Source organism: Macaca thibetana, chromosome 16 (assembly GCF_024542745.1).
Source record: "Macaca thibetana thibetana isolate TM-01 chromosome 16, ASM2454274v1, whole genome shotgun sequence".
NCBI classification, from domain to species: Eukaryota; Metazoa; Chordata; class Mammalia; order Primates; family Cercopithecidae; genus Macaca; species Macaca thibetana.
The window spans coordinates 70,809,017-70,832,430 of record NC_065593.1 but is presented as its reverse complement, the minus strand read 5'-3'; the positions used below and the strand labels follow the sequence as shown (position 1 = coordinate 70,832,430).

General features: G+C 36.9%; 1 protein-coding gene across 3 annotated transcripts in view; it reads right to left on the bottom strand.

The window, feature by feature from the left end:
* ABCA8 (ATP binding cassette subfamily A member 8) overlaps window positions 1-12,734 on the bottom strand; it is a 90,815-nt gene extending 78,081 nt beyond the window's left edge. For 2 of the 3 annotated variants that reach the window (XM_050765013.1, XM_050765014.1), the window contains exons 1-3: window positions 12,545-12,733; window positions 3,261-3,361; window positions 2,078-2,282 (exon numbers count right to left, since the gene is read on the bottom strand). In XM_050765013.1, coding sequence (XP_050620970.1) covers window positions 2,078-2,282; window positions 3,261-3,356 — 301 coding nt within the window. In that variant the 5' untranslated portion in view covers window positions 3,357-3,361; window positions 12,545-12,733. Of the gene's footprint in view, window positions 1-2,077; window positions 2,283-3,260; window positions 3,362-12,544 lie in introns of all 3 variants that reach the window. The other variant, XM_050765015.1, reaches the window with a different exon arrangement.
* Between the last annotated feature and the right edge of the window lie 10,680 nt (window positions 12,735-23,414).

Below are 23,414 nucleotides of genomic sequence, written 5' to 3'. Positions count from 1 at the left end.
TGACTGTTCCTGTACCTCTATCTCCATTCATTAATGAGAATCTTCTTTTAGTATTAGCATAGTTGGCTTTCAATCAGCTGGGTTTGGTATAATCCAAAACAGAATAACTAACCTCCTATTAACTTTATTGACAAATACATTGCTAGCATTATTTTTTGTAGTTATTCTGATTATAACAATTAAATATTATACAGAAAAATCATGCCCATATGAATGTGTGTCTGATCCAATAGGATACACCTATCTGCCATTCTCTACAAAATTCTTAGTAACCATTACAGTTTTACTAGCTGATGTAGAAATCATCCTCCTGTTACCATTACCATGAGCATCTCAAATAAAAAACTTAAAACTTATACTCATTATAGCACTAATTTTAATCTTTATCTTAGCCCTCGACCTAACCTGTGAATGAATGACAGGGCAACCACCACAGGTTTCCCTTTGAAGTATGCATTTATAGTTGTAAAGGACATATGTTGTTTTCATCTGTTGACATCCAGTTCTTTTTCTAGTAAAAACACACTGTGATCCATTTGGGATACTTCCCTTCCTTCACTCACATATCCTGTGGTTTTGATGTGGTCCATGACCTGGGAGCTCAACAAGTGGGCAATGAAAATACTGCATGTCCCCTATCCAAAGAGATGAGTTCTTGGTGAGCCAAGATCAACACTAACCCAAAGTCACCTATTTGTTCCTGTGGATAAAATCCTTGAAGTTATTGTGAACTATCAGAAATGATCTGTAATCTTTTCACTGGAGTTGCTCATCTGGGAGGCCGGGCGCGGTGGGGCTTAAATCGTCTCTACAAAAAAAAAAAAAAAAATACAAAAAATTAGCCGGGCGCGGTGGCGGGCGCCTGTAGTCCCAGCCTCAGGAGGCTGGGAGGCAGGAGAATGGCACTCCAGCCTGGGCGACAGAGCGAGAATCCGTCTCAAAAAAAAAAAAAAAAAAAAAAAAATCCTTGAAGTTATTGTGAACTATCAGAAATGATCTGTAATCTTTTCACTGGAGTTGCTAATCTAGGAGGGCTTAAATCTGGAGAGTCTGCAGACCAACTCTGCCTCTAGGAGAACCAACCTGTGAATGAAGCCAGCACACAAAGCTATAGATCTGAGGGGCAGAGACGTACCTCCGTTGATGATAAACCTCTATCCTGCATTAATACTCTGCTCCTTTAAGCTAGACAAAGGATTCTTTTTCTTAAGACAGATTGAGTTGGCCTCTTACTCTCAAATGAAATATTTGTGAAAAATGTAGTGTTATTTTTTACAGATTATTGTTAACTAGTCACCCTATTGACCTATCGAACACAAGGTCTTATTTCTTTGAAATGTAAAAGTTTATTGTTGCATAAATTCTTATTCTTATTTTGCATATGCTAATAATAAGGCTAAGAGAAGCTGATGGCTTTCAAAATGCACTCCAGACACATATATATTACAGCAGTTCTCAGTGGACTCTCAGAACTACTTTTAATCAAATGTCCTCTGACTCTAAGCTTAGTTCTCTTGCCTTTGTACCAGGCTGCATCTCCTCTAATTTCAGAACATTGCTATAAAAATGATTGTTACAAAACTTATTGTTACAAAAATGATCTTTACCCTTCAGCTTTAAGGTACTTGTTAAGTAACCTTAACCTTAACTTGACTTAACAACTACTTAACCTTAACTCGTTAAGCACCTTAATGCTGAAGGATGAAAATCTGAAATATGGAATACTCAAAGGAACATTCAAGTAGAGCAAGGACATGTTTTTGGTGTTAAAAGGTAAAGTTAAAATTCCTATAATCAAATTTAGGAAAGCAAGAGACTGGTTGTCTTTGTCTATAAGGACAAGAAACTATACTACACTACAGCATCAATGTCATTTTGGTGACAATGCTTTCACAGTCACAGTGAGTGGTGAGATGTTACTTCCGACAAAGGGAAGATATATTCCCAATTTATGTACTTCAGAAAGTTTGACCATTAAGATTTATCAAACTGAAATACAAATTAAATGCATAAATTTGCAGTCAAATTAACCAAATATTCACACCAGACGTTCCTCTTAAGTAACTAGAAAACTTACCTGCCAGGAAGGGAGCAGAGGCTACTTTATTCATTATCTGTTGGGTTGTGTTGGTGACAGGTGTGTATGCAACAGAAAATCTGGATTCATTAAATGTATCTACCCGTCCCAGGTCCATGGTAAGCAGTGAAGAAAAATCATTTACTTGATGACTATGAGGATATATATACAAACAAAGTAGCAGGAGAAATGAGTTCAGCCATTCCTATATAATACAGGAGAAAGGATAAAGAAAAGTCTTATTTAAAATTAGTCATCCACAATCATTTTGTCGTAAAGTTTGTCTCTTTTATACTTTTCTAGCTTCAATATATCCCATATTATAAACTGTTTAAAGTCTGCTGAAAGTCTATGTGTTTTAAGAGATAGTTCCAAGGCATTGCTAGCTTCGTAATGCTATACTGGTTACATGCCAAGATTCTGGAATTACAAACTCAACAGTATACCAGTTTGTAAGGGCATTCTGATAATTCTAATAATAAGATAGTGTCTGAGGGACAGTATCTTAATTAGTTATAAATCCTGATCACATGCGAAGTCCCAATAAGAAATCACTTTATTTCCAAAATGCATGATCTTAGGGAAAGAAAACTTTAAAATGTATGTATAGTGGAATTCCAATTTAGTTAAAAATGCTACTTAGCTATATCTATCTGATTTTTAAAATATATCAAAGTTTAATCAAGATTTTTTACATGGTAAGATTATAAGAGCTAATGCTAATTTTCCTCTTGGACTTAATACAATTTCAACTTTTCTATTTTTTTTTTTTTAAGAAAACTAATTGTTTCAAGAAGAGAAAGAGATCCCAAAGAGAAAATGCCAGTTACCATTGTGGTGGGTTGGTTTGTTTACCATATCTTTGGAATGTCAGTATCTTAACCCTAGTCTCTATGAGTGGGGACACTAGTAAGAAATGTGACCATTGGCTTTTAAAACATGTATTGGTTTCTCAATTGCTACCAGATTCAGTGGTTTCAGACCTCAATTTATGAGCCCATGTCAATTGAAATGTCTTCAAAAACAGATTCATGGCCTGAAGAATAGTATTTTCTGTTGTATAAAGGTGCTGTATTTTAGTGTTTTTGGTGTGTCGGGGGAGATACACGTGGCATAGATAACCTCCCAGGCAACAGGTATTTTCCTATCATAAATAGAGAACAACATATATATTGAGTCATACCATTAAGGACTCTCTTTTCATTCTCCATTTTTTCAGAAAGTTCTTGCATAATAAGGCCCAAGTTTGTTGACACACACTGATCTCTCTCTTCCTCATCTTGTCTTGTTTAATGAAAAAGAAAGAAGATAAAATTAATATGAAGTTCTTAATAAGAATAAATATCCTGCAAACACCAAAAAAAGAGTCACTGAATACTCCATTGTTGCAAATGAGTGCAAAGAGTCTGAGTGTTTCCCAGTCAGCATTGCATTACTCCCATGCTCTCCTTCCTTCCCCACTTGTAGACTCTGTTCCATCATTTATTTGTGATGCCCTGTGCCAGTTATCAATTTACTGTCTCAGCCCTAAATTCACTCTGCATAGCCTGCTCTATAAAAATGGATCTGAATCCTTTAAGTACTTTCCTTTGCCAGCGGGCATGATGCTATACTGTTTCAGCAGAGAGGATAGTAGAGACACTGCAGGTATCTGATGCCATCCAGGTATCAGAATAGTTCATTTGCCGGGTTTCTATAGAATGTATTTTTCCCCACTGAGTAAGTTGTTTTCTCCAATGCAAAGTACCTATAGTGTGCAGGATTCACTGTGTGTTTCCTCTAGCTCTTAACCTGGGTAGCAGTAGTATATCTGGGAGCCTCCAGATAGCTACAGCCCTTTCCTCAAAGCTCTGTTTCCTTTGGCCATCCTGTTGCAAAAGCAGTGCACTCCAGTACTGGTGTCCACAGCTTGCCATTCAGGCTTCTCTGACATTCAGTGGGTTTCAACCACACCTTATCCAATTATGAATACCTTATCTCCCCATGTTTATTCTTCTTTGGATATTCTCCCTCAACCCTAGGAAGGCCTCTTGAGCTCTCAGTCCATCTTTATAGTTATTCTCCTGCCACTATTCAATAGTACATATATTGAACTTACTTTGTTTAATTACTGGGTAGTTTCTGTCCCCTGATTGCACCCAGACCAACACCTACACATATACCACTCTTTTTTTTTGTTGTTTTTTTGAGATGGAGTCTCACTCTGTCGCCCAGGCTGGAGTGCAGTGGCGCGATCCTGGCTCACTGCAAGCTCTGCCTCCCGGATTCACGCCATACTCCAGCCTCAGCCTCCCAAGGAGCTGGGACTACAGGAGGCTGCCACCACGCCCGGCTAATTGTTTGTATTTTTAGTAGAGACAGGGTTTCACCGTGTTAGCCAGGATGGTCTCGATCTCCTGACCTCGTGAACCGCCCGTCTCGGCCTCCCAAAGTGCTGGGATTACAGGCGTGAGCCACCACGCCCAGCCACATACACCACTCTTAATTTCAATAAATACATCCTTGAACACCCAATTTAATGTCTCTATAATATTTAGCTTAAGAACCTGAATAATCTGTTTTAGGAATTGATCTATCTAAGACAATTTAATGGGATCTTTGTTATTTGTAGCAGAAATAACTGCACTCGTTACTAATTTTGTGGGATGAAAGAAAATTTTCTTTCCTAACTGAAAGAAATCACACTTTTCACTATCTCTCTTTGAAAAATTAAAATCTTAAGATAGGATAATCACCATAGTTTGGGCTGGAAGATTGTAAAGAGCTTTACATTGTCATTTTAAAATGTCATTTTAATCAAATGTCATTTTAAAATGACATTTATTTCTTGTTTCCATATTTAAGAATTTATGTTTATTATGCAGAGTCATCAGGAAAAATACACGCACATATTTGCATATGTATCATCCCTGTGTATGTGTATATATATACTTTTTTCTAAAATCATTGTAGCAATTTGTACTATGATAAGAAGTATTTCGAAATTCATCTTTTCCACATTCTCATCTATAATGATATTGATATTCTCTACAAGATTTCCTGAATTTTTCTTTCACTTACAATGTGTAAATTCTCAAGAGAATAGTGCTGCTTTCCTAATAATGAGAGAAAGTCAGATAATCTATAAAATTATAACTTTTGTTGGGTCTACCAAAGAGATCACAGGTAACTAGGTAAACTAAAGTCCAAAGGGTAAAAGCCTTCTCCAGGGATGAAAGAGACCCACGATTGGTTTCAGAAGTGGTAAAGTATTAGAGAAAAACATGGCTACTATAAAAGCAGGTAGGGAGAAAACAGCTGAAAATGTTAAATTTTTAATGGCTGAGTGTGGACGCTAGTCCTGGTACCCACAGCTTGCATGTTTGTTTACAATTACTGGGACCCCAGCACTTACTTGTAATCTCTTTTTTTTATAGGTTTCACTTAGTATTTATTTAAAAAATTACAATAGCAAAGACTTGGAACCAACCTGAATCCCCATCAATCATAGACTGGATAAAGCAAACGTGGTACATATACACCAGGGAATACTATGCAGCCATAAAAAGGAATGAGATCATGTCCTTTGCAGGGACATGGATGAAACTGGAAGCCATCATCCTCAGCAGAATAACACAGGAACAGAAAACCAAACACCTCATGCTCTCACTCAAAAGTGGGAGCTGAACAAGGAGAACACATGGATACAGGAAGGGGAACATCGCACACTGGGGCCTGTCAGGGGGTGAGGGGAAAGGGGAGGGAGAGCATTAGGACAAATACCTAATGCATGTGGGGCTTAAAACCTAGATGATGGGTTGATGGGTGCAGCAAACCACCATGGCACATGTATACCTGTGTAACAAACCTGCATGTTCAGCACATGTATCCCAGAACTTAAAGTATATATGCAAACAAGAAACCTGAGAGACCCCCAGTGGCTCCCAGGCCACAAAATACTCCCATGTCTCAGAATAGTTTTTCCAAAGGGCAAATCTAGAAGCCTTGGTGGAAGGACAGGAATCCCTGTCAGCCCCACAAAACAACCTGTTTTTGCATCGTGGGGAGGAGTTAAAGCAAAAATCAGCAGCTAATGGGAGGCAATCTGTAAAGCACCAATCACCCCTTCCCCCAATCCTTACTACTGTTCCAAGTCAACTTCTACTGCTGCTGAGTTATGGGCAGAAGCAAAAAGCCATTTTGTGGAGGGAGAGGAAGGAAACCACGTCGCTCTATGATAAGCCTTGCACCTAGTAAAAAGCAACAGCCTGCTACCACTGCAGGTGGGGTGGGAAACTTCCAGTCCCCATTCCCAAGCAAAGATAAGTTGCAGCCGAGATTTGCAACAAGGACCCAGCATGGCTACAAAGCAGAGACAGGCTCTCACCACAGGAGGGGAAAGGAAACTCTCACAGGTCCAGAACCTCTCAACAGATACAAGGTGGGAATCGGCTGGTATGTAGGGAGAAAAACATGTTGAGGAAGCCTCACCTCAAGGGCCAGATCTATAGTATCTAATACTGAAGTTGGAGCAAGAAATCTAGAGTTCCTCCTACCTGTATCTCAAGCACTGCACTGAGCAAAAAACTATAGCAGTCTATGGATGGGGGAAGGGTAAGAGAATGGAGAGGGTCTCCTTTATGGCTTGGGTGCACAAGGCCTTTGAAAGTTGAGGGTGGAACAGGAACACACAGAAAACAATGTACAGCTTCCCAGAGCCAAATTATGCACAAACATAGAGTGTGTAGGGTATCTCATTATTTAAATTTGCATTGTCTTGTTTTTCATAGAATTTGAGCATCTTCTTATATGTTGAATGGTTATTTAGACTTCTGGAAATAGATTTTTGTACTCAGTTGAGTTTTTTTTTTTTGGTCATACCTATTTGTAGGAGTTCATGATGTATTCTAGATATTGGTTTACTGCCAGTTATTAATTTTGTCAATCTCTCATTTTCTTTTATTGTATTCAAGTTTAAGTTTTGTTGTAGTCAAATTAAACAACCTTTTCCTTTGTGATTGTGTATTTGGTGTGTGTATGTCCTGTTTAGAAAGCGCTTTCCTTTTCAGAAATCATAAATACACATTCCTTCATATTCTTCTAATAATCTCAAGTATTTTTCAAGAGTACATGAAAGATGTACTCTTTCATATGTCTGAGTTTATTTTGTGACCTGAGTCGTTGGTGACGAGTTTTTTCTTTCTGCAGTTCTCAAGCAAATTGTTCCAACATGAACTGCTTTCTGGTTCCTTCTTTCTGTATTGATTTGTTATGCCTTCTCTCTCAAATAGCAGATATGTGTGTGTTTGTGTTTGTGTGTGTTTGTGTCTGCATATGTATATTATGTGTATATGCACTTTGAAGTATCCTATTTTTCAATTAATCTCTTTGTATATTTCTTGCACATAGTCTACTTACTAGTAGTTACTAGAACTTCATAATAAGCCTTCATAAATGCTAGAACAGGTTCTTCATCTTATTTTTCTTTTCAAAATTGTCTTGGCTCTTCTGGGAGCTTACTATATGTGACAGAAACTGTTAGCTTTTTACAAAAATTTGTTTGTTTATTTATTTACTTATTTATTTATTTGAGATGAAGTCTCAATGTGTGGCCCAGGCTAGAGTGCAGTGGCACCATCTTGGCTCACTGCAACCTCTGCCTCCTAGGTTCAAGCGATTCTCCTGCCTCAGCCTCCTGAGTAGCAGGGATTACAGGTGCCTGCCACCATAAAATTCAACATCCCTTCATGTTAAAAACTCTCAATAAACTCGGCATTGATGGAACATATCTCAAAATAACAAGAACTTTTTACTACAAAGCCATAACCAATATCATACTGAATGGGTAAAGGCTGGAAGCATTCGCTTTGAAAACTGGCACAAGACAAGGATGCCCTCTCTCACCACTCCTATTCAACATAGTATTGGAAGTTCTGGCCAGTGCAATCAGGCAAGAGAAAGAAATAAAGGGTATTCGAATAGGAAGAGAGGAAATCAAATTGTCACTCTTTGCTGATGACATGATTTTATATTTAGAAAACCCCATCATCTCAGCCCCAAAACTCCTTAAGCTGGTAAACAACTTCAGCAAAGTCTCAGGATACAAAATCAATGTGCAAAAATCACAAGCATTCCTATGTCCAACAATAGACAAGCAAAGAGCCAAATCATGAATGAACTCCCATTCACAGCTGCTACAAAGAGAGTAAAATACTTAGGAATACAACTTACAAGGGACATGAAGGACCTCTTCAAGGAGAACTACAAACCACTGCTCAAGGAAATAAGAAAGGACACAAACAAGTGGAAAAACATTCCGTGCTCATGGATAGGAAGAATCAATATCATGAAAATGACCATATTGCCCAAAGTAATTTATAAATTCAATGCTATTCCCATCAGGCTACCACTGACTTTCTTTGCAGGATAGAAAACAACTACTTTAAATTTTATATGGAACCAGAAAAGAGCCCACGTAGCCAAAACCATCCTAAGCAAAAGGAACAAAGCTGGAGGCATCGTGCTACCTGGCTTCAAACTATATTTAGATTTATTAGCATGAATTTAAAATATCTATAACTAAAAATACTTTTGAAAACCTATTACATATGGATGTATTTTTCTCTTCTATTTTTAAACTTCTTTTTATTTTTGTTCATTAGTCTTGCTAGAATTTTGAATTTATTAATGGCCTTTTAAACAAAACAGAAGTGTTACTGTTTCATCATTTTGATTATTTAGTTTGTTTTCTAATTTTTAAATTTATCTTCTTACTTTTTATGATTTTATGTATACTCTTTTTGGGGTTTGTTTTGCTGCTTTTTCCTTTGGCTTCTTGGCTGAAATAGTGAACTAATGTTAGCAGAGTGGCTGAGAAAATGGATTCTGGAGTTCGGTGATTGATTGCATCAGTGACCCAGTTATCCACCTGTACCTGTGTCCACCCTTTGTCTGGTAATTTTGGAGTTTTTATCATCAAGGCAGGCCAGTACTTGGGCCAAGAGAAGAGGGGAGGTGTGATGACGCACAAGTTCTGAACCTCAGCCTCCTGAGACCTTGAGTGTATCTGTTTGCTTTTTTGTGTTTCTTCCATTGCTGTGAGAGCAGACCTGGCCTAGCCTACTGCAGAATGAAACCACGCTGAGTCCTCTTAGTCATCCAGTTGAGAGTGCTAGCCAGTCCCCTCCCAGAGATACCATCAAGCCTGTCCAAGATCAGCAGTCTCTTAGCAGCCACTGCACACACCGCAGCTACAAATGCTTATTGCTGCTTGTTATTGTTTGGGTTTGTTTCCTTTTTGCTGTGTAACATAAATGTGACAAACAACAATACATATGTTACTTAGGATTGCCTCTTTAGCATCCACTATATTGAAGTTTGTTTGTTTTTAGTGACTTTTTGTTTTTGATTTCTAACAATTATATTGTGATCAGAGAAGTGACTTCTCAGTAAGATACTGCTTCTTTAAAATCCCTTAAGACTTCCTTGGTGGTGCAGCATATTTTAATATTTGAAAGTGTTCCACGTGCACCTAACCTGTAACTTACTGTTTAGGTGAAGTGTTTTGTACATATCTATTCAATCTTTTTCATTGTGTTCTTCAGATCTTCAGCATCCTTTCTAATGTTATATTTACTAGATCAATCATTTCATAACAGAGTTCAATTAAAAATTTCCACTCTAATAATAGGTTTGGCAATTTGTTATTATATCTCTGTTAGTTTTCAGCATGTGCATTTAAAGGCTAGGTGGCTAGGTGCATAAAACATTGCTTTTTTATGTTTCAGTAGTAGGTTGCTTCTATTTCTGATAATAACGTGGAGACACTAGGTTTCTATAGGTTAATATTTGCCTAATGTATCTGTTTCTATCTCTTTGTTAACCTTTTGCACCTTTTTTAAAATATTTGGTTAATGTATAAAAAAACTCATCAATGCATTATGTTTAGAAATCTAAACTGATAGATAACTGTATTTTAAGAGATGCATTAAATCATGTATGAATTTTTGTCTTGGATGATCTCTCATTGTATCTTATTCTCACGTTAAACCTACTTTTCCTTTGCTTCTAGTTTTGTCTACATCTTTACCTTCTATTGAATTGAAAATGTTTTCCTCCCCTTCTCCATTTCTTCTCCTGTCCCAGAGATATAAAAGGTGGTTATATGTCTTTTACGGTTACTCTTAAATACTTTTCTAAGGAACTATAACTTATTTTATGAAAACTCAAAAGTATTTATTATCTCTGTTCTCTTCTTACAAACAAATGCCTTCTAGATATTTTAACACTCTGCTGAATTCCAACCTAATCATCCTGGTTATTATTGTGTAGAAATGTGATTCAATTTTCAATTTAAAGGACATACAAAGTAGATTCATTTTTTACCATCAAATGACAATTAAATTTGCCAATGAATTATGCATTTCTGTAGAGAGGCTGTGATATATCTGGGCTTGTGCACGAGGTGGAATGTAGAAATTCCTCCTGTACAGGGGTTGGATTGGCTGCAGCTGCTTTAAGAACCCAGAAACTTTTGTCCTCTCCATAGGCTAGCTCACTGTGAAAATATCCCATGGATTTTACCTAAAATTGCCTACAGAGAGCAGCATTATACTTCTATAGATAATTGCATCAGTAGCCAGAGAGGAGAAGTACAGCAGTAGACTACCCTCTACCCTCCTGGTAGGAGTAGCACATCACAGTCTCAGCATGTTCAGTCTTGAGCAAAAAACATGATTTGAGTGTTTGTGAGTAGATCTGTATATGGGGGGTGATTTTATAGGGGAATTTATGTACACATTTTATTGCAGCAGGCACATAAAATACTTCCCAGAAAAAGATTCAGTGCATAATAAGAACACCACATCTTTCCATAACTTCACTCAACCACTGCTACGCAAATACAATTTGCTAAGCCACTTCTGAAAACTGTAGCACTTGAGTACTCTCAAATGGTCTTTGCTGTGGGAGAAAACAGGGTACCTAAGCTGAATTATAGAAAGTAAAGAGATTCTGGGAGGTACCATCATCAGTTTTCTGGGAAGCATGTGAAGGACATGACTTGGAAGAATGGGTACAGACTTTTGAGCACAAAGCCAGCAGCTCCACCCTGAAGACCATCATTTGGCTCATAAGTCCTGACTCCCGAAGCAAGTGATCCTCCTCCATATGCATGCCATGTTGGCCATGTGGTCTCTATGAACTCCTCCATAGTGATGAGAAGTGAATGAGCCCCAACTGAAGCCATCATCCCATTTATGGGACAGGATCACACCAACAGGGTGGTGCTACTTCCTAGAGCCAAAGCTCAAGTAAGGTGTCCAGGGGTCAGTTGCAACAGAAGGCACATTAGTCATGGCAGTCTCAGAGAACACTGCTAGAAGAAGAACCTACACATGGCCATGTAATGAGGCTGAAGGGGAAGCCTAAGTAGAAGCAGACTAAGTTAAGAGGTCAGAAAGTCCATGGAAAGAGAAGAGGGAAGGACAGTTCCAAGAGTAAAGCAGCCTAGGTTAAGGTGCAGAAAATTCAGCATGGATACTTTTAGGAGAGCTGTGCTAAGGCTGCACAGGAACATGAACTGGCCAAGAAGATGATCTCCTCACTATGGAATCAGCCACAGTCTTAGGTAGCATGTGAACTCCAGTCTGACTCCAATCCCTTATATCTTCCATTGTAAATTATTATTGCCTACTTTGTTTCTTTCCAATTTTTATATGTTTGGCAGTTTATATAAAGACTAGCAAAAATATGAATTCTTTATTATACATATGGCAAATAGTTTCAAATTGTAATGACTCATTTTTATCCTTTTATATTGTTGTAAAATTCAGGACAAAATATATTCACGATAGGAGCATGAAAATTCTTTTTACCAAAACAATGTACATTTTAAATAACATTGTGATAAAGAGAAGCTACATGTTTCACATTCTGATTCAACTCACTGCATCCAATGAGTAAAAGATCCTAGAAAGAATCTTATGTTTCTAAAATTCTTATAGTCCGAGTGAGAGATAGGAACAATACAAATATTTCTGTAAGTGCTCTTGGTAAACAGTCTCAAAATCAGAAGAACACTTATCCAAAAGGCTCTAAATTATTGTGCAATCAAGATAGATAACTTTAACTTCAAAAACAGCTCAGTCTTCCAACCCAATTCCTAAAACTGTAAGATGTTCACAAAATTTTTATAGCCAATTTAAACTTATTTCTACACTCAGTTATGTTTAAAACAACATAATGGTTGCATAATTTTTAAAAAACATTCTAACTCAATATTTTTATCTATCTAATATTAATTACCAGATATAAAATCTTCAAAATAGCCCAGTATTTTTCAAAATAATTTCTCCATAGATGATTTTCATTCAGTTTATAAAGCTTTATTTACAATTTTGTCATAAGAATAAGAAAAGACAAAGCCTCTGAAACACACACACAAAAACAAAATACAAAACAAAACAGAAAAAAATACAATGAACTTACTTCTGGGAAAATTGAAGCAAGGAATCTAGAGGTATGTTTTATCCACTGATCTCCTTGTTTAGAAGAAAATTATTCATATTTTCTCCTTGTCTCTACCACGTATCTAGAATTTGCTTTGAATGTTTGACTTCTGTGAAAAGTTTCTGTGAAGACTGCTTTCAGAGTGGAGGTTATGATCTCAATTCTGTTGGCCCTGCCAAACATCGCATTCACGTGATCGTGGTTGGACTGTTTGTCTTCTCATTGATATTCGGCCAGTTCCTGCAGAGCAGTGGCATTTATACTGGGTTGCCTGGCTATATCATATTATAGGGAGCAATTTCTTTTTTATGTCCAAGATGGTTGTGGCTAATATCAAAATTTAAAGTGCTGTCTTTAAGCCACGAGAAAGTAAACAGCTTAATCAGAGAAAAGCTCTTCTCTTTACCCAGAGCTCTAGTCTGCTTAATTGACAGCTTTACCTAGATAATCGAAATTTTCATTCCTCTGTTTCCCAGCTTCATTTTCACTCAGTTCAGACTGTTTTCCAATTTTTTTGACCCATAGATTAAGCAGAAATGTGCTTAATTTCCAAGTGTCTGAGGATTTTCTTATCTTTGCTTATTGATTTCTAGTTTAATTTAATTATACTCAGAAAAAATATTTTGTATGTCAAATTTGTTAAGGCTTATTTTGATGACCCAGGATATGATCTATCTTAGCAAATATTCCACAGGCACTTGAAAAGTTATATTTTTTTGGTATTGAGTGGAATATTATATAATATCTATTATATTTAGTTGATTGGTGATATTGTTCAGTTTTTTTTCTATATTTTTCCTAATTTTCTGTCTCCTAGCTCTGTTGATTACTAAGAGAGGAATGTTGAAGATTTTAACAAAAATTAGGGACTTTTAAATTTCTCCCTTTAAAACTATCGTGTTTTCCCTGATGTATTTTGCAACATTTGGAATTGTTATGTCTCCTTGGTGAATTGACCCTTTTATCATTATGTAATGTTAACCTTTATCTTTAGTAACTTTTGTGTTCTAAAGTCTACTTTGTTTGATATTAATAATATAGCCATTCTTACTTTCCTGTGATTATTGTTTTCATGGTATTTTGTTTTCATCCTTTTATTTTTATCTACACACACACACACACACACACACACACACACACACAATATGCTTTCAGAGTGGCAGTTATGATCTCAATTCTGTTGGCCCTGCCAAACATCATATTCATATTATACGTGTGTGTGTGTGTGCGCGCGTGTGATATATATATATATATATATATTTTTTAAGATGACTGTCTTGCTATGTTGCCAAGGCTGGACTTGAACTCCTGGGCTCAAGTGATCTTCCCATCTCAGACTCCGGAGTAGCTGAAACTACAGATACAGGCCACTATACCCAGCTCTAAATTGTATTTCAAGTGAGTTTCTTGTAGACGGCATATAATAGACTCATGTGTTTGGTTTTTAAAATCCAATTTGACAATGCATGTCTTGTGATGGGTGTGTTTAAATTATTTTCATTTTATGTAGCTATTGATTTTTTAAATTCAGGTCTGCCATTTTGTTATTTGCTTTCTTTTCTCTCAGGTTTTAATTCTCCTATTTCCCATTTTCTGCTTTCTTGTTGGTTATTTGAAATTATTTTTTAGTATTGCATTTCAACTTATCTATTATGTTTCTTAACTATATCTATTTGTATAGTTATTTTAGTGATCACCCTCAGGATTGCAAAAGACATACTTACCTTGACATGGTCTACCCAGAATTAATGTTTCTTCATTTTAAGTAAAATATGTAAACCTTACTATTATATACAGACAAAATAGGAAGGAGGTCAACAAAGGTGCTGCTCAGTAACTACAACCAGAAAGGGAAGAAATAGAGGAGTAAGAGGCTCAATATGGTCTCCATCACCCCAATAAAAAGTCATGATCTCTTGCTCAGCTCCTAGTCCTAAGTTACTTTTCAGATATAGAACCTATTGATTGAAAAACTAGTCAGACCCCTAGAAGAAAAGATCTTACAACATCTTGACAAGTGTATACTGTGATGATTATACTTCCTAGTCCTCCCTCAAAGGGACCTACAGCCTTTTACTTGGGTGATTATACACTGAAGAAAGAAAAATCCCCAGACATGTCAAGAGTTGTTGGGCATAGAGTCAGAGTGGACATTGGTAACAGGAAACCCAAAATTTCACTAAGGCCTTACAGCTAGATTGAGAATATAGAGCCAAGGTCATAAATGGAGTCTTGGTTAACAAGCAGCTCGGCATGGTCTCACTGGACTTCTGGACATACACAGTGGTCATTTGTCTATCACCAAATGTGCTGTTAGAGTTGACATATCTGGCAGTTAGAATAACTTCCATGCTGAGTCCTTGGCCTGTAGGGTGAAAACTATCATAATGCAGAAGGGAAAGTGGACACCTTTGACAATTCTCCCAACTTTATCCCCAACCATGACACTTAATCAAGAACAGTATTCCACATGGGGAGAAGGAACGCAGAGACCAATGCCACCATTATTGACATAAAGATGAAGGGTAGTGGTGCCTAGTGCACCTTAATTTGCCAGCCTGATCCTTGCAGAAGCCAAAAAGATTCTAGAGAATGCCTAGACTATCTCAAGCTCAAACAACTAGTGGTCTTAGTTGGAGTTGCTTTGTCAGACATGGTATCTATTCCTAGAGCAGGTACATGATTTTTAGCGAGTGATTAGTTAGATGCATTCTTTTCTATACTGATTAGAAAAGAACACCAAAAACAGTGCACAATCAGATAAGTTGGGTAATATTATTTCTTTATGGTTTTCCCTCAGTGCTCTATTGACCCCCTAGCTTTTGTTATAATATAGTCTTAAGAAGTCTGGACCATGTAGACATCCACAGAACATCATATGGACACATTGATGGCATCATGCTGATTAGACAAGATGAGCAAGAGAAGACTAGTATGCTGGAGGTTTTGGTAGGACACATGTTTTAGAAAGTGAGAGTTAAACCCTGTGAAGATTCTGGAGGCTTTCACTTCAGCAAAGCTTTTATGGATCCAGTGGCTAGGGTTGCTTTGCCTATCTCCTTCAAAGTGAAAGACAAATTACTATATCTTGCAGCCCCGACCAATAGGAAGAAAGGTCAGCATCTGTGATGTCTCTTTAGATTCTAATGGCAACACATTCAATGGCTGGATATGTATATGTATATGTATAATATATATATCCATATATATTATATATACTGACTCATAAATATACATTGACATATATACGTGTGTGTGTGTGTGTGTGTGTGTATAAAGACTTTGGGGTACTGTTGGGAAGGAATGACTGGTTTTGAAATGTAAGGATATGGTATTTAGAAGGGGCCGGGGCAGAATTATATGGTTTGATTTTGTCCCCACCCAAATTTCATCTTGAATTATAGCTCCCATAATTTACATGTGTCATGGGAGGGACCCAGTGGGAGGCAACTGAATCATGAGGAGCGGGTCTTTCCCATGCTCTTCTCATGGTAGTGAATAAGTCTTACAAGATCTGATAGTTTTATAAAGGGGAGTTCCCCTGCACATGCTCTCTTGCTTGCCACCATGTAAGCTGTGACTTTGCTCCTCATTTGTCTTCTGCCATGATGGTGAGGCCTCCCCAGCCATGTGGAACTGTGAGTCAATTAAACCTCTTTCCTTTATAAATTACCCAGTCTCATGTATGTCTTTATTAGCAGTTTGAGAACAGACTAATACAGATACCATCTCACACCAGTCAAATGGCTATTATTAAAAAGTCAGTAAATAATAGATGCTGGCTAGACTGCAGAGAAAAGGGAGTGCTTCTACACTGTTGGTGGGAATGTAAATTAGTGCAGCCACTGTGAAAAGCAGTTTGGAGATTTCTTAAATAACTTAAAAAAAGAATAACAGAATAATCATTCAACCCAGCAATGTCTTTACTAGGTATATACCCAAAGGAAAAGGAATCATTTTACAAAAATGACACATGCACTTGTATGCTCATGGCAGTGCCATTCACAATGGCAAAGACTTGGAGTCAACCTAAGTGTCCATCAACAGTGGTTTGGATGAAGAAAACTATATATATATATATATATATATATACACCATGGAATACTACACGGTCATAAAAATGAATGAAATCATGTCCTTTGCAGCAACATGGATGCAGCTGGAGGCCATTATGCTAAGTGAATTAACACAAAAACAGAAAACTAAATACTGCATATTCGCACTTATAACCGGCAGCTAATCATTGAGTACACATAGACATAAACGTATTTTGACACATTAGTATTCCCACTTAGATTTTCTATAATATTTAGCCATTTCATTACATCAATAAATAAAAGCCTTTAGAAATTGATGTATCTAGCACAATTAAGGGGTAGTTTGTTTATTATTACAGGAGTCATTTCATTTACACTAATTTGATGTGAGGAGACAATCAAATTCCTTTTTTCCTATAAGAAAAACTTAATTCCGGGAGGTTTAGGCCGAAGAATCTCTTGAACCCAGGAAGCAGAGGTTGCAGTGAGCTGAGATTGCACCATTGCACTCCAGCCTGGGCAACAAGAGTGAAACTCTGTCTCAAAAAAAAAAAAAAGAAAAGAAAAAGAAAAACTTAACCCTCCCATTTTTTTCTTTAAAAACATTACATTATTGAAATAGAACAGTATTTTCAACCTCAATGTTTCCGTGCTTTTTGACAATGTAAAGATTATATCAATAATAATATTGACTCCTTGTGCACATGTGTGAAACTATGTCTAGCTGATGTATCCAGAAAGAAATTGCAGCAATATTGAGTATGGAACTTCCAATTGCAAACTCCTTCTTATTGTGGAATAGAAATGTAGTTCCACCTTCTCTGTTCATAACACATAAGAGTAGATAACCAGATATGAGGTGATTAGATATATAAACTGATTTCACAGTTACCATGGAAAGACCATAGCATGTCTGCATGAGGTGGGGGAAAGAGTCTCCCTCTGAACTGAGATTTGAATAGGCTTTAGATAGACTAAAAACCCATGGCCTGTCTTCTTCAGCTTCCTGTCATTGATCATCTGGGAGAATCAAAATGGCCTGGATTATAAAGTGATTACAATTAGTAGGGCAGGCATACAAAATAAAAATGGGGTGAGTGTGCTTAGATGGGAAAAACTGGGGTGGAGAGAAATATTTCCTGTTTTGAAGTCTTAGTTCATAGCAAGGCTGAGGATGCAGGTAATATGGAACATGAGCCACACTAGGATATATATCCTCCTGCACAGTCTTCCCCATCAGTGCTGTTTATTGCCTTAGGCACCATCCTAAGATGGTAGAGATCTTAGGATGATAGAGATAGCAAATAGAGCTATAGATATGAAAGAGAGAGAATGAGACAGATTTACATTAAAGAATTGGCTCACATGATTGTAGGGGCTGCAAATCCTACATCTGTAGAATTTGCTGGCAGGCTGGAAATTCAGGTGAGAGTTGATAGTCCACAGGGCAGCAAGGTTTCTAGGTTGCAGTCTTAGGAAGAATTTCATATTCTTTAGGAAACCTCAGTCTGTGTTCTTAGGGTCTTCAACTGATTGAACAAAGCACCCACATTGCAGAAGGAAATCTGCTTTACTCAAAGTCTGCTGGATAAAATGTTAATCCCATCTAAAAAATGCCTTCACAGCAACATTTAGACTACTGTTCAGCTGAGTAGCTGGGCACCATAGCTCAGATAAGTTGACGTATAAAATTCACCATCACAAGGGAGGGATTTATATATACATTTTGTTGCAGCAAAAACTTTACAGTTTAACATTTTATACTATTCCCAGAAGGAAACGTTTCAGTGTGGAGTTGACTATTGGATCTTTTCATAGCTCAGACAAATCCCATACAGCTTTGATTTGCTGAGCCTCTCCTGAAAACTGTACAACTTAAGTGTTCATGAAAGGTTTTAATTGCTGAAGAAAATAGACTGTTCATATGAATTACAAAGAAAAAGGATTTTAGAAGGAACATTGGTATTCTGGGAAGCAGGTTGGGGCAAGGCTTTCATAAATGAATCAGAAGTTTTGGGCATGAAGTCAGCATCTCTGTCATGGCCTATGTCAGTTGAGTCTTAAGTCCTGATATTTGAGGGAAGTGGCCTCCTCCTTTTACATCACGTTGGCCAAGAATGGTCTACACAGTCATCATGGAATATTGCATAGAGGTAAGGAGTGGACGTGCCCCTGCCTGAAGCGCTTATCCCATTCATGAGGCAGGATGACCCTCAAGGCAGTGCTAATTTCTAGAGTCAAAGCTCAGGTAAGGTATTTAGGGGGCAGTTGCAACAGGAAGCACATCAGTCAAAGCAGTCTCAGAGAGTATTGCCAGAGGAAGAATCTACACCTGGCTGTTTAATGAGGTTGAGAGGCAAATCTAGGTCAAGCAGGCCAAGTAAAGAGGTCAGCCCAGCACTTTGGGAGGCGGAGGTGGGTGGATCACCTGAGGTCAGGAATTCGAGACCAGCCTGACCAACATGGTGAAACTTTGTCTCTACTAAAAATACAAAAATTAGTTGGGTGTGGTGGTGCACACCTATAATCCCAGCTATTCAGGAGGCTGAGGCAGGAGAATTGCTTGAACCCGAAAGGCGGAGGTTGCAGTGAGCCAAGATCACGCCACTGAACTCCAGCCTGGGTGACAGAGTGAGACTCCATCTCAAAATAAATAAATAAATACAAATACAAATAAAAAAGAGGTCAGAAAGCCCATGAACAACATTTGGAGGGAAGAAGTTAGCCCAAGAATAAAAGCATTAGGTCAGGGTGTCCAAGATCCCCAGGGATTGGTCCTGGGTGTGTAGACACTTAAAGAGATTGTGCAGGGCTGGACAGGAGGGTGAACTGGCCAAGAAGGTGATCTCCTAACTGTGGAATCAACCACTGCTCGATGTCCTGGATAACTGAGTCTGACTCCTAGTGGTTAGGCTTACCATTGTAAATCAGCCCTGAAGTATAAACAAGTCCATTAAACTACCCCTCCTGTTTACATTTCCTTTTATTCCCTGATTCATGTAATCTCTGTAGCTCATATCTGAATAAAAAATAATAAAATGGACTTGTTATTATGCATGTCGTGTTTAATTCTAACTGTAAAGTTTCTGATTATTCTCCCGTCATGCTGATCTTCATGTCAGAAGAAAATGCTTTGCTGTTCACCATGAGTGCAGAAAACTGCTTACTAGAAATGATTCTAAAGAGCAAAGGATTTATATTTGAAATAATACGGTTGTAATGAAAAAGTACATATTTCTCAATTTCATTCAATACATTGCACCCATAGAGTAAAAGATACAGAAAAACTTCTATGTTTTAAAAATGTAAGGCTGAGAGCAAAAAACAGAGACAATAAAAACCCTTCTCTAAATATGATTGGTGGAAAAGTCTCAAAGCAATAGAAAGTATATATAAAATGCCTGTGAATTGCTGTGCAATAAAATCATATATATATATGTGTGTGTGTGTATATTTGTAACTCAGACTTGTAAATGCAGTCACATTCATAGCCACACATCAAATGCATCTAAAAGATTTACTAAGTTCTTCATAATCAACCCATAAAATCTCCAACTTCTTCACATATTCACATTTTTTGTCTTAACATGATATAATAGTTAAAAAAATCAAAAATTAATTACTAACCAAGTTTTTTTTTTTCTTGTGGACTATATCAGTCATTATTCAGAAACATTAATTCATTGTTTTAAAAATAATTTCTCTAGAGATGTTTGGCACTTAGTATATGGAATCATTTATAATTGCATAATAGAAACAAAACAGAAAAAAGAACTTACTTTTGGGACATCTGAAGAAAGTGACCTACAAACTCTGCTTTCCAGAGAGATTGTGATCCTTGGCCTGTTGAATATCAAATTTACATGATCGCTCTTGGGAAAAATTCCTTTTTTAGTGACTACAAGCCAGGTCCTGTGTCAGAGAAGCGTCAGCTGTACTTGGTTGACTGACTGTATTAGTTTGTTCTCATGCTGCTGATAAAGACATACCTGAGACTTGTCAATTTACAAAAGAAAGAGGTTTAATGGACTCACAGTGTTGAGTGGGTTGGCGGGGGGGACTCAAAATCATGGCGGAAGTTGAAAGGCATGTCTCACATGGTGGCAGACAAGAAAAGAGAGCTTGTGCAGGAAAATTTCCTCTTATAAAATCATCAGATCTCATGAGACTTACTCACTATCACAAGAATAGGATAGGAAGGATCCATCCCCATGATTCAATTACCTCCAACCAGGACCCTCCCACAACATGTGGGAATTGTGGGAACTACAATTCAAGATGAGATTTGGGTGAGGTCACAGCCAACCACATCACTGACTTTCATCATATTATAAAGAACTATCCTACAGAAAGAATCTGCTTTCTGTCTCGAATAATTTGTTTATTCTGGATATTTCATATAAATAGAGTTATAAAATATATGGCCTTTTGTTGTTGGCTTTTTCATTTAGTGCAATGTTTTCAAGGTTCATCTATGTTAGAGTATGTACCTCTGCTTCATTCCTTTACATTATTAAATAATATTTGATTGTATGGATGTACTACATTTTGTTTAATCTCTTATCAGTTGACAGGCTGTGGGATTTTTCTACTTTTTGGCTACTATGAATGATGATACTATACGAACATTCACACACAAGTTTGTGTGGGCATATGTTTTTATCTTTCTTGGGCATATACCTAGGTGGGGGATTGCTGTCATATGGTAACCTTATGTTGAACATCCTGAGGACCTGCCAAACTTTGCCAAAGTGGTGGTACCATTTTACATTCCTACCAGCAATACATGACTATTCTAATTTCTCCACATTCTCACCAACAATTGTTATTTTCTGTCTTTTTGATAACTATCTTAGTAGCTGTGAAGTGGTCTCACATTGTGGTTTTGATTTGCATTTTCCTAATGTCCAGTGATATTGGGCATCTTTTTATATGCTTATTGACTGTTTGTACAACTTCTTTGGGGAAGTGTTATTTAGATGTTTTATTGAAGTGGATCCTTTTTATTTCATTTCCTTAACTAACCACCTAGCTAAAATATTGAGTGCAATGTTGAATAGAAGTGGATAGCAGACATCCCTTTATTGTTTTTGATCTAGAGGAAAACATTCATCTTTTGATCAGCATGTTTTTAGGTACAGATTTTCCAAAGGTTTCCTTTATTAGGTTGGAAAAATTCCCTTCTGTTCCTACATTGCTGTTGTTCTTATCAAAGAATGTTGAATTTTGTCAAATGTTTTTCTGTTTCAATTGAAGTGACTGTAGTTTTCATACTTATTTTATTTTTAACTTTTTTTTAATTTCCAAAGGTTTTTGGGGGAACAGGAGGTATTTAGTTAGATGAGTAAGTTCTTTAGTGGTGATTTGTGAGATTTTGATACACTCATCAGCTGAGCAGTATACAGTGAACCCAATTTGTAGTTTTCATTCTTCTCCCCCTTCCCACCTTTTCCCCGAGTCCCCAAAGTCCATTGTATCATTGTTATGCCTTTGTATCCTCATAGCTTAGCTCCTACTTAGGAATGAGAACATTCGAGGGTGGGTTTCCCATTCCTGAGTTACTTCACTTAGAATAATAGTCTCCAGTCCCATCCAGATTGCTGTGAATGCCATTAATTCATTCATTTCTATGGCTGATGAGTAGCCAATCATATGATGGAATATATGCCATAGTTTCTTTATCCACTTGATAAATAAATCCATCATTTATCCCAAATGATGAACATTTGGGCTGGTTCCACATTTTTGCAATTGTGAATTGTGCTGCTATAAACATGCGTGAACGGGTATCTTTTTCATGTAATGACTTCTTTTCCTCTGAGTAGATACCCAGTAGTGGGATTGGTGGATCAAATGCTAATTCTATTTTTAGTTCTTTAAGAAATATCCACACTGTTTTCCATAGTGGTTGTACTAGTTTATATTCCCACCAGTAGCGTAGAAGTGTTCCCTTTTTACCACATCCACATCAACATCTATTTTTATTATTATTACTATTACGGTCATTCTTGCAGGAGTAAGGTGGTATCACATTGTGGTTTTGATTTTCATTTCCCTAATCATTAGTGATGTTGAGCTTTTTTTCATATGTTTGTTGGCCATTTGTATATTTTCTTCTGAGAATTGTCTATTCACCTCCTTGGCCCACTTTTTGATGGGATTGTTTGTTAACGCATCTGATTTTGTCTGATATTTATTTTATTAATGCGATGTATTATATTGATTGATTTTTTGGATATTAAACCACTGACATTTATGAGATGGATCCCACTTGGCCATTGTATATGATCTTTTTTGTATGTTGCTGAATTGTTTTTGCTAGTATTTTGCTGAGGATTTTTGCATCTATACTCATGAAAGATATTGATCTGTCGTTTTCTTTTTCTCGTGATATCTTTGTATGGTTTTGTTATCAGAGTAATACTAGCTTTATAAAATGAGTTGGGAAGTTGGGAAGTATTACTTTTCTTGTATTTTTTGGAAGAGTTTGAGAAGAATTGGTATTAATTCTTATTTAACTATATCTTTGGATTTACCAGTAAAGTCAGCTGGGCACGAACTTGTTTTCTTTAGGAAGTTTTAAAATTACTAATTTAATCTCTTTATGTTATAGGTCTGTTCAAGTTTTCTATTCGACTTGAGTCAGTTTTGCCAGTTTGTGAGTTTATATGAATTTATCTGTTTTACCTTAGTTATCTGATCTGTTGGCAAACATTTACTCATAGTATTCCCTTATAATCATTTCAATTTATATAAGATAGTGATATCCCCTCCCACCTCCTTTTAAATTTTTTTGTTTGTTTGTTTAGACA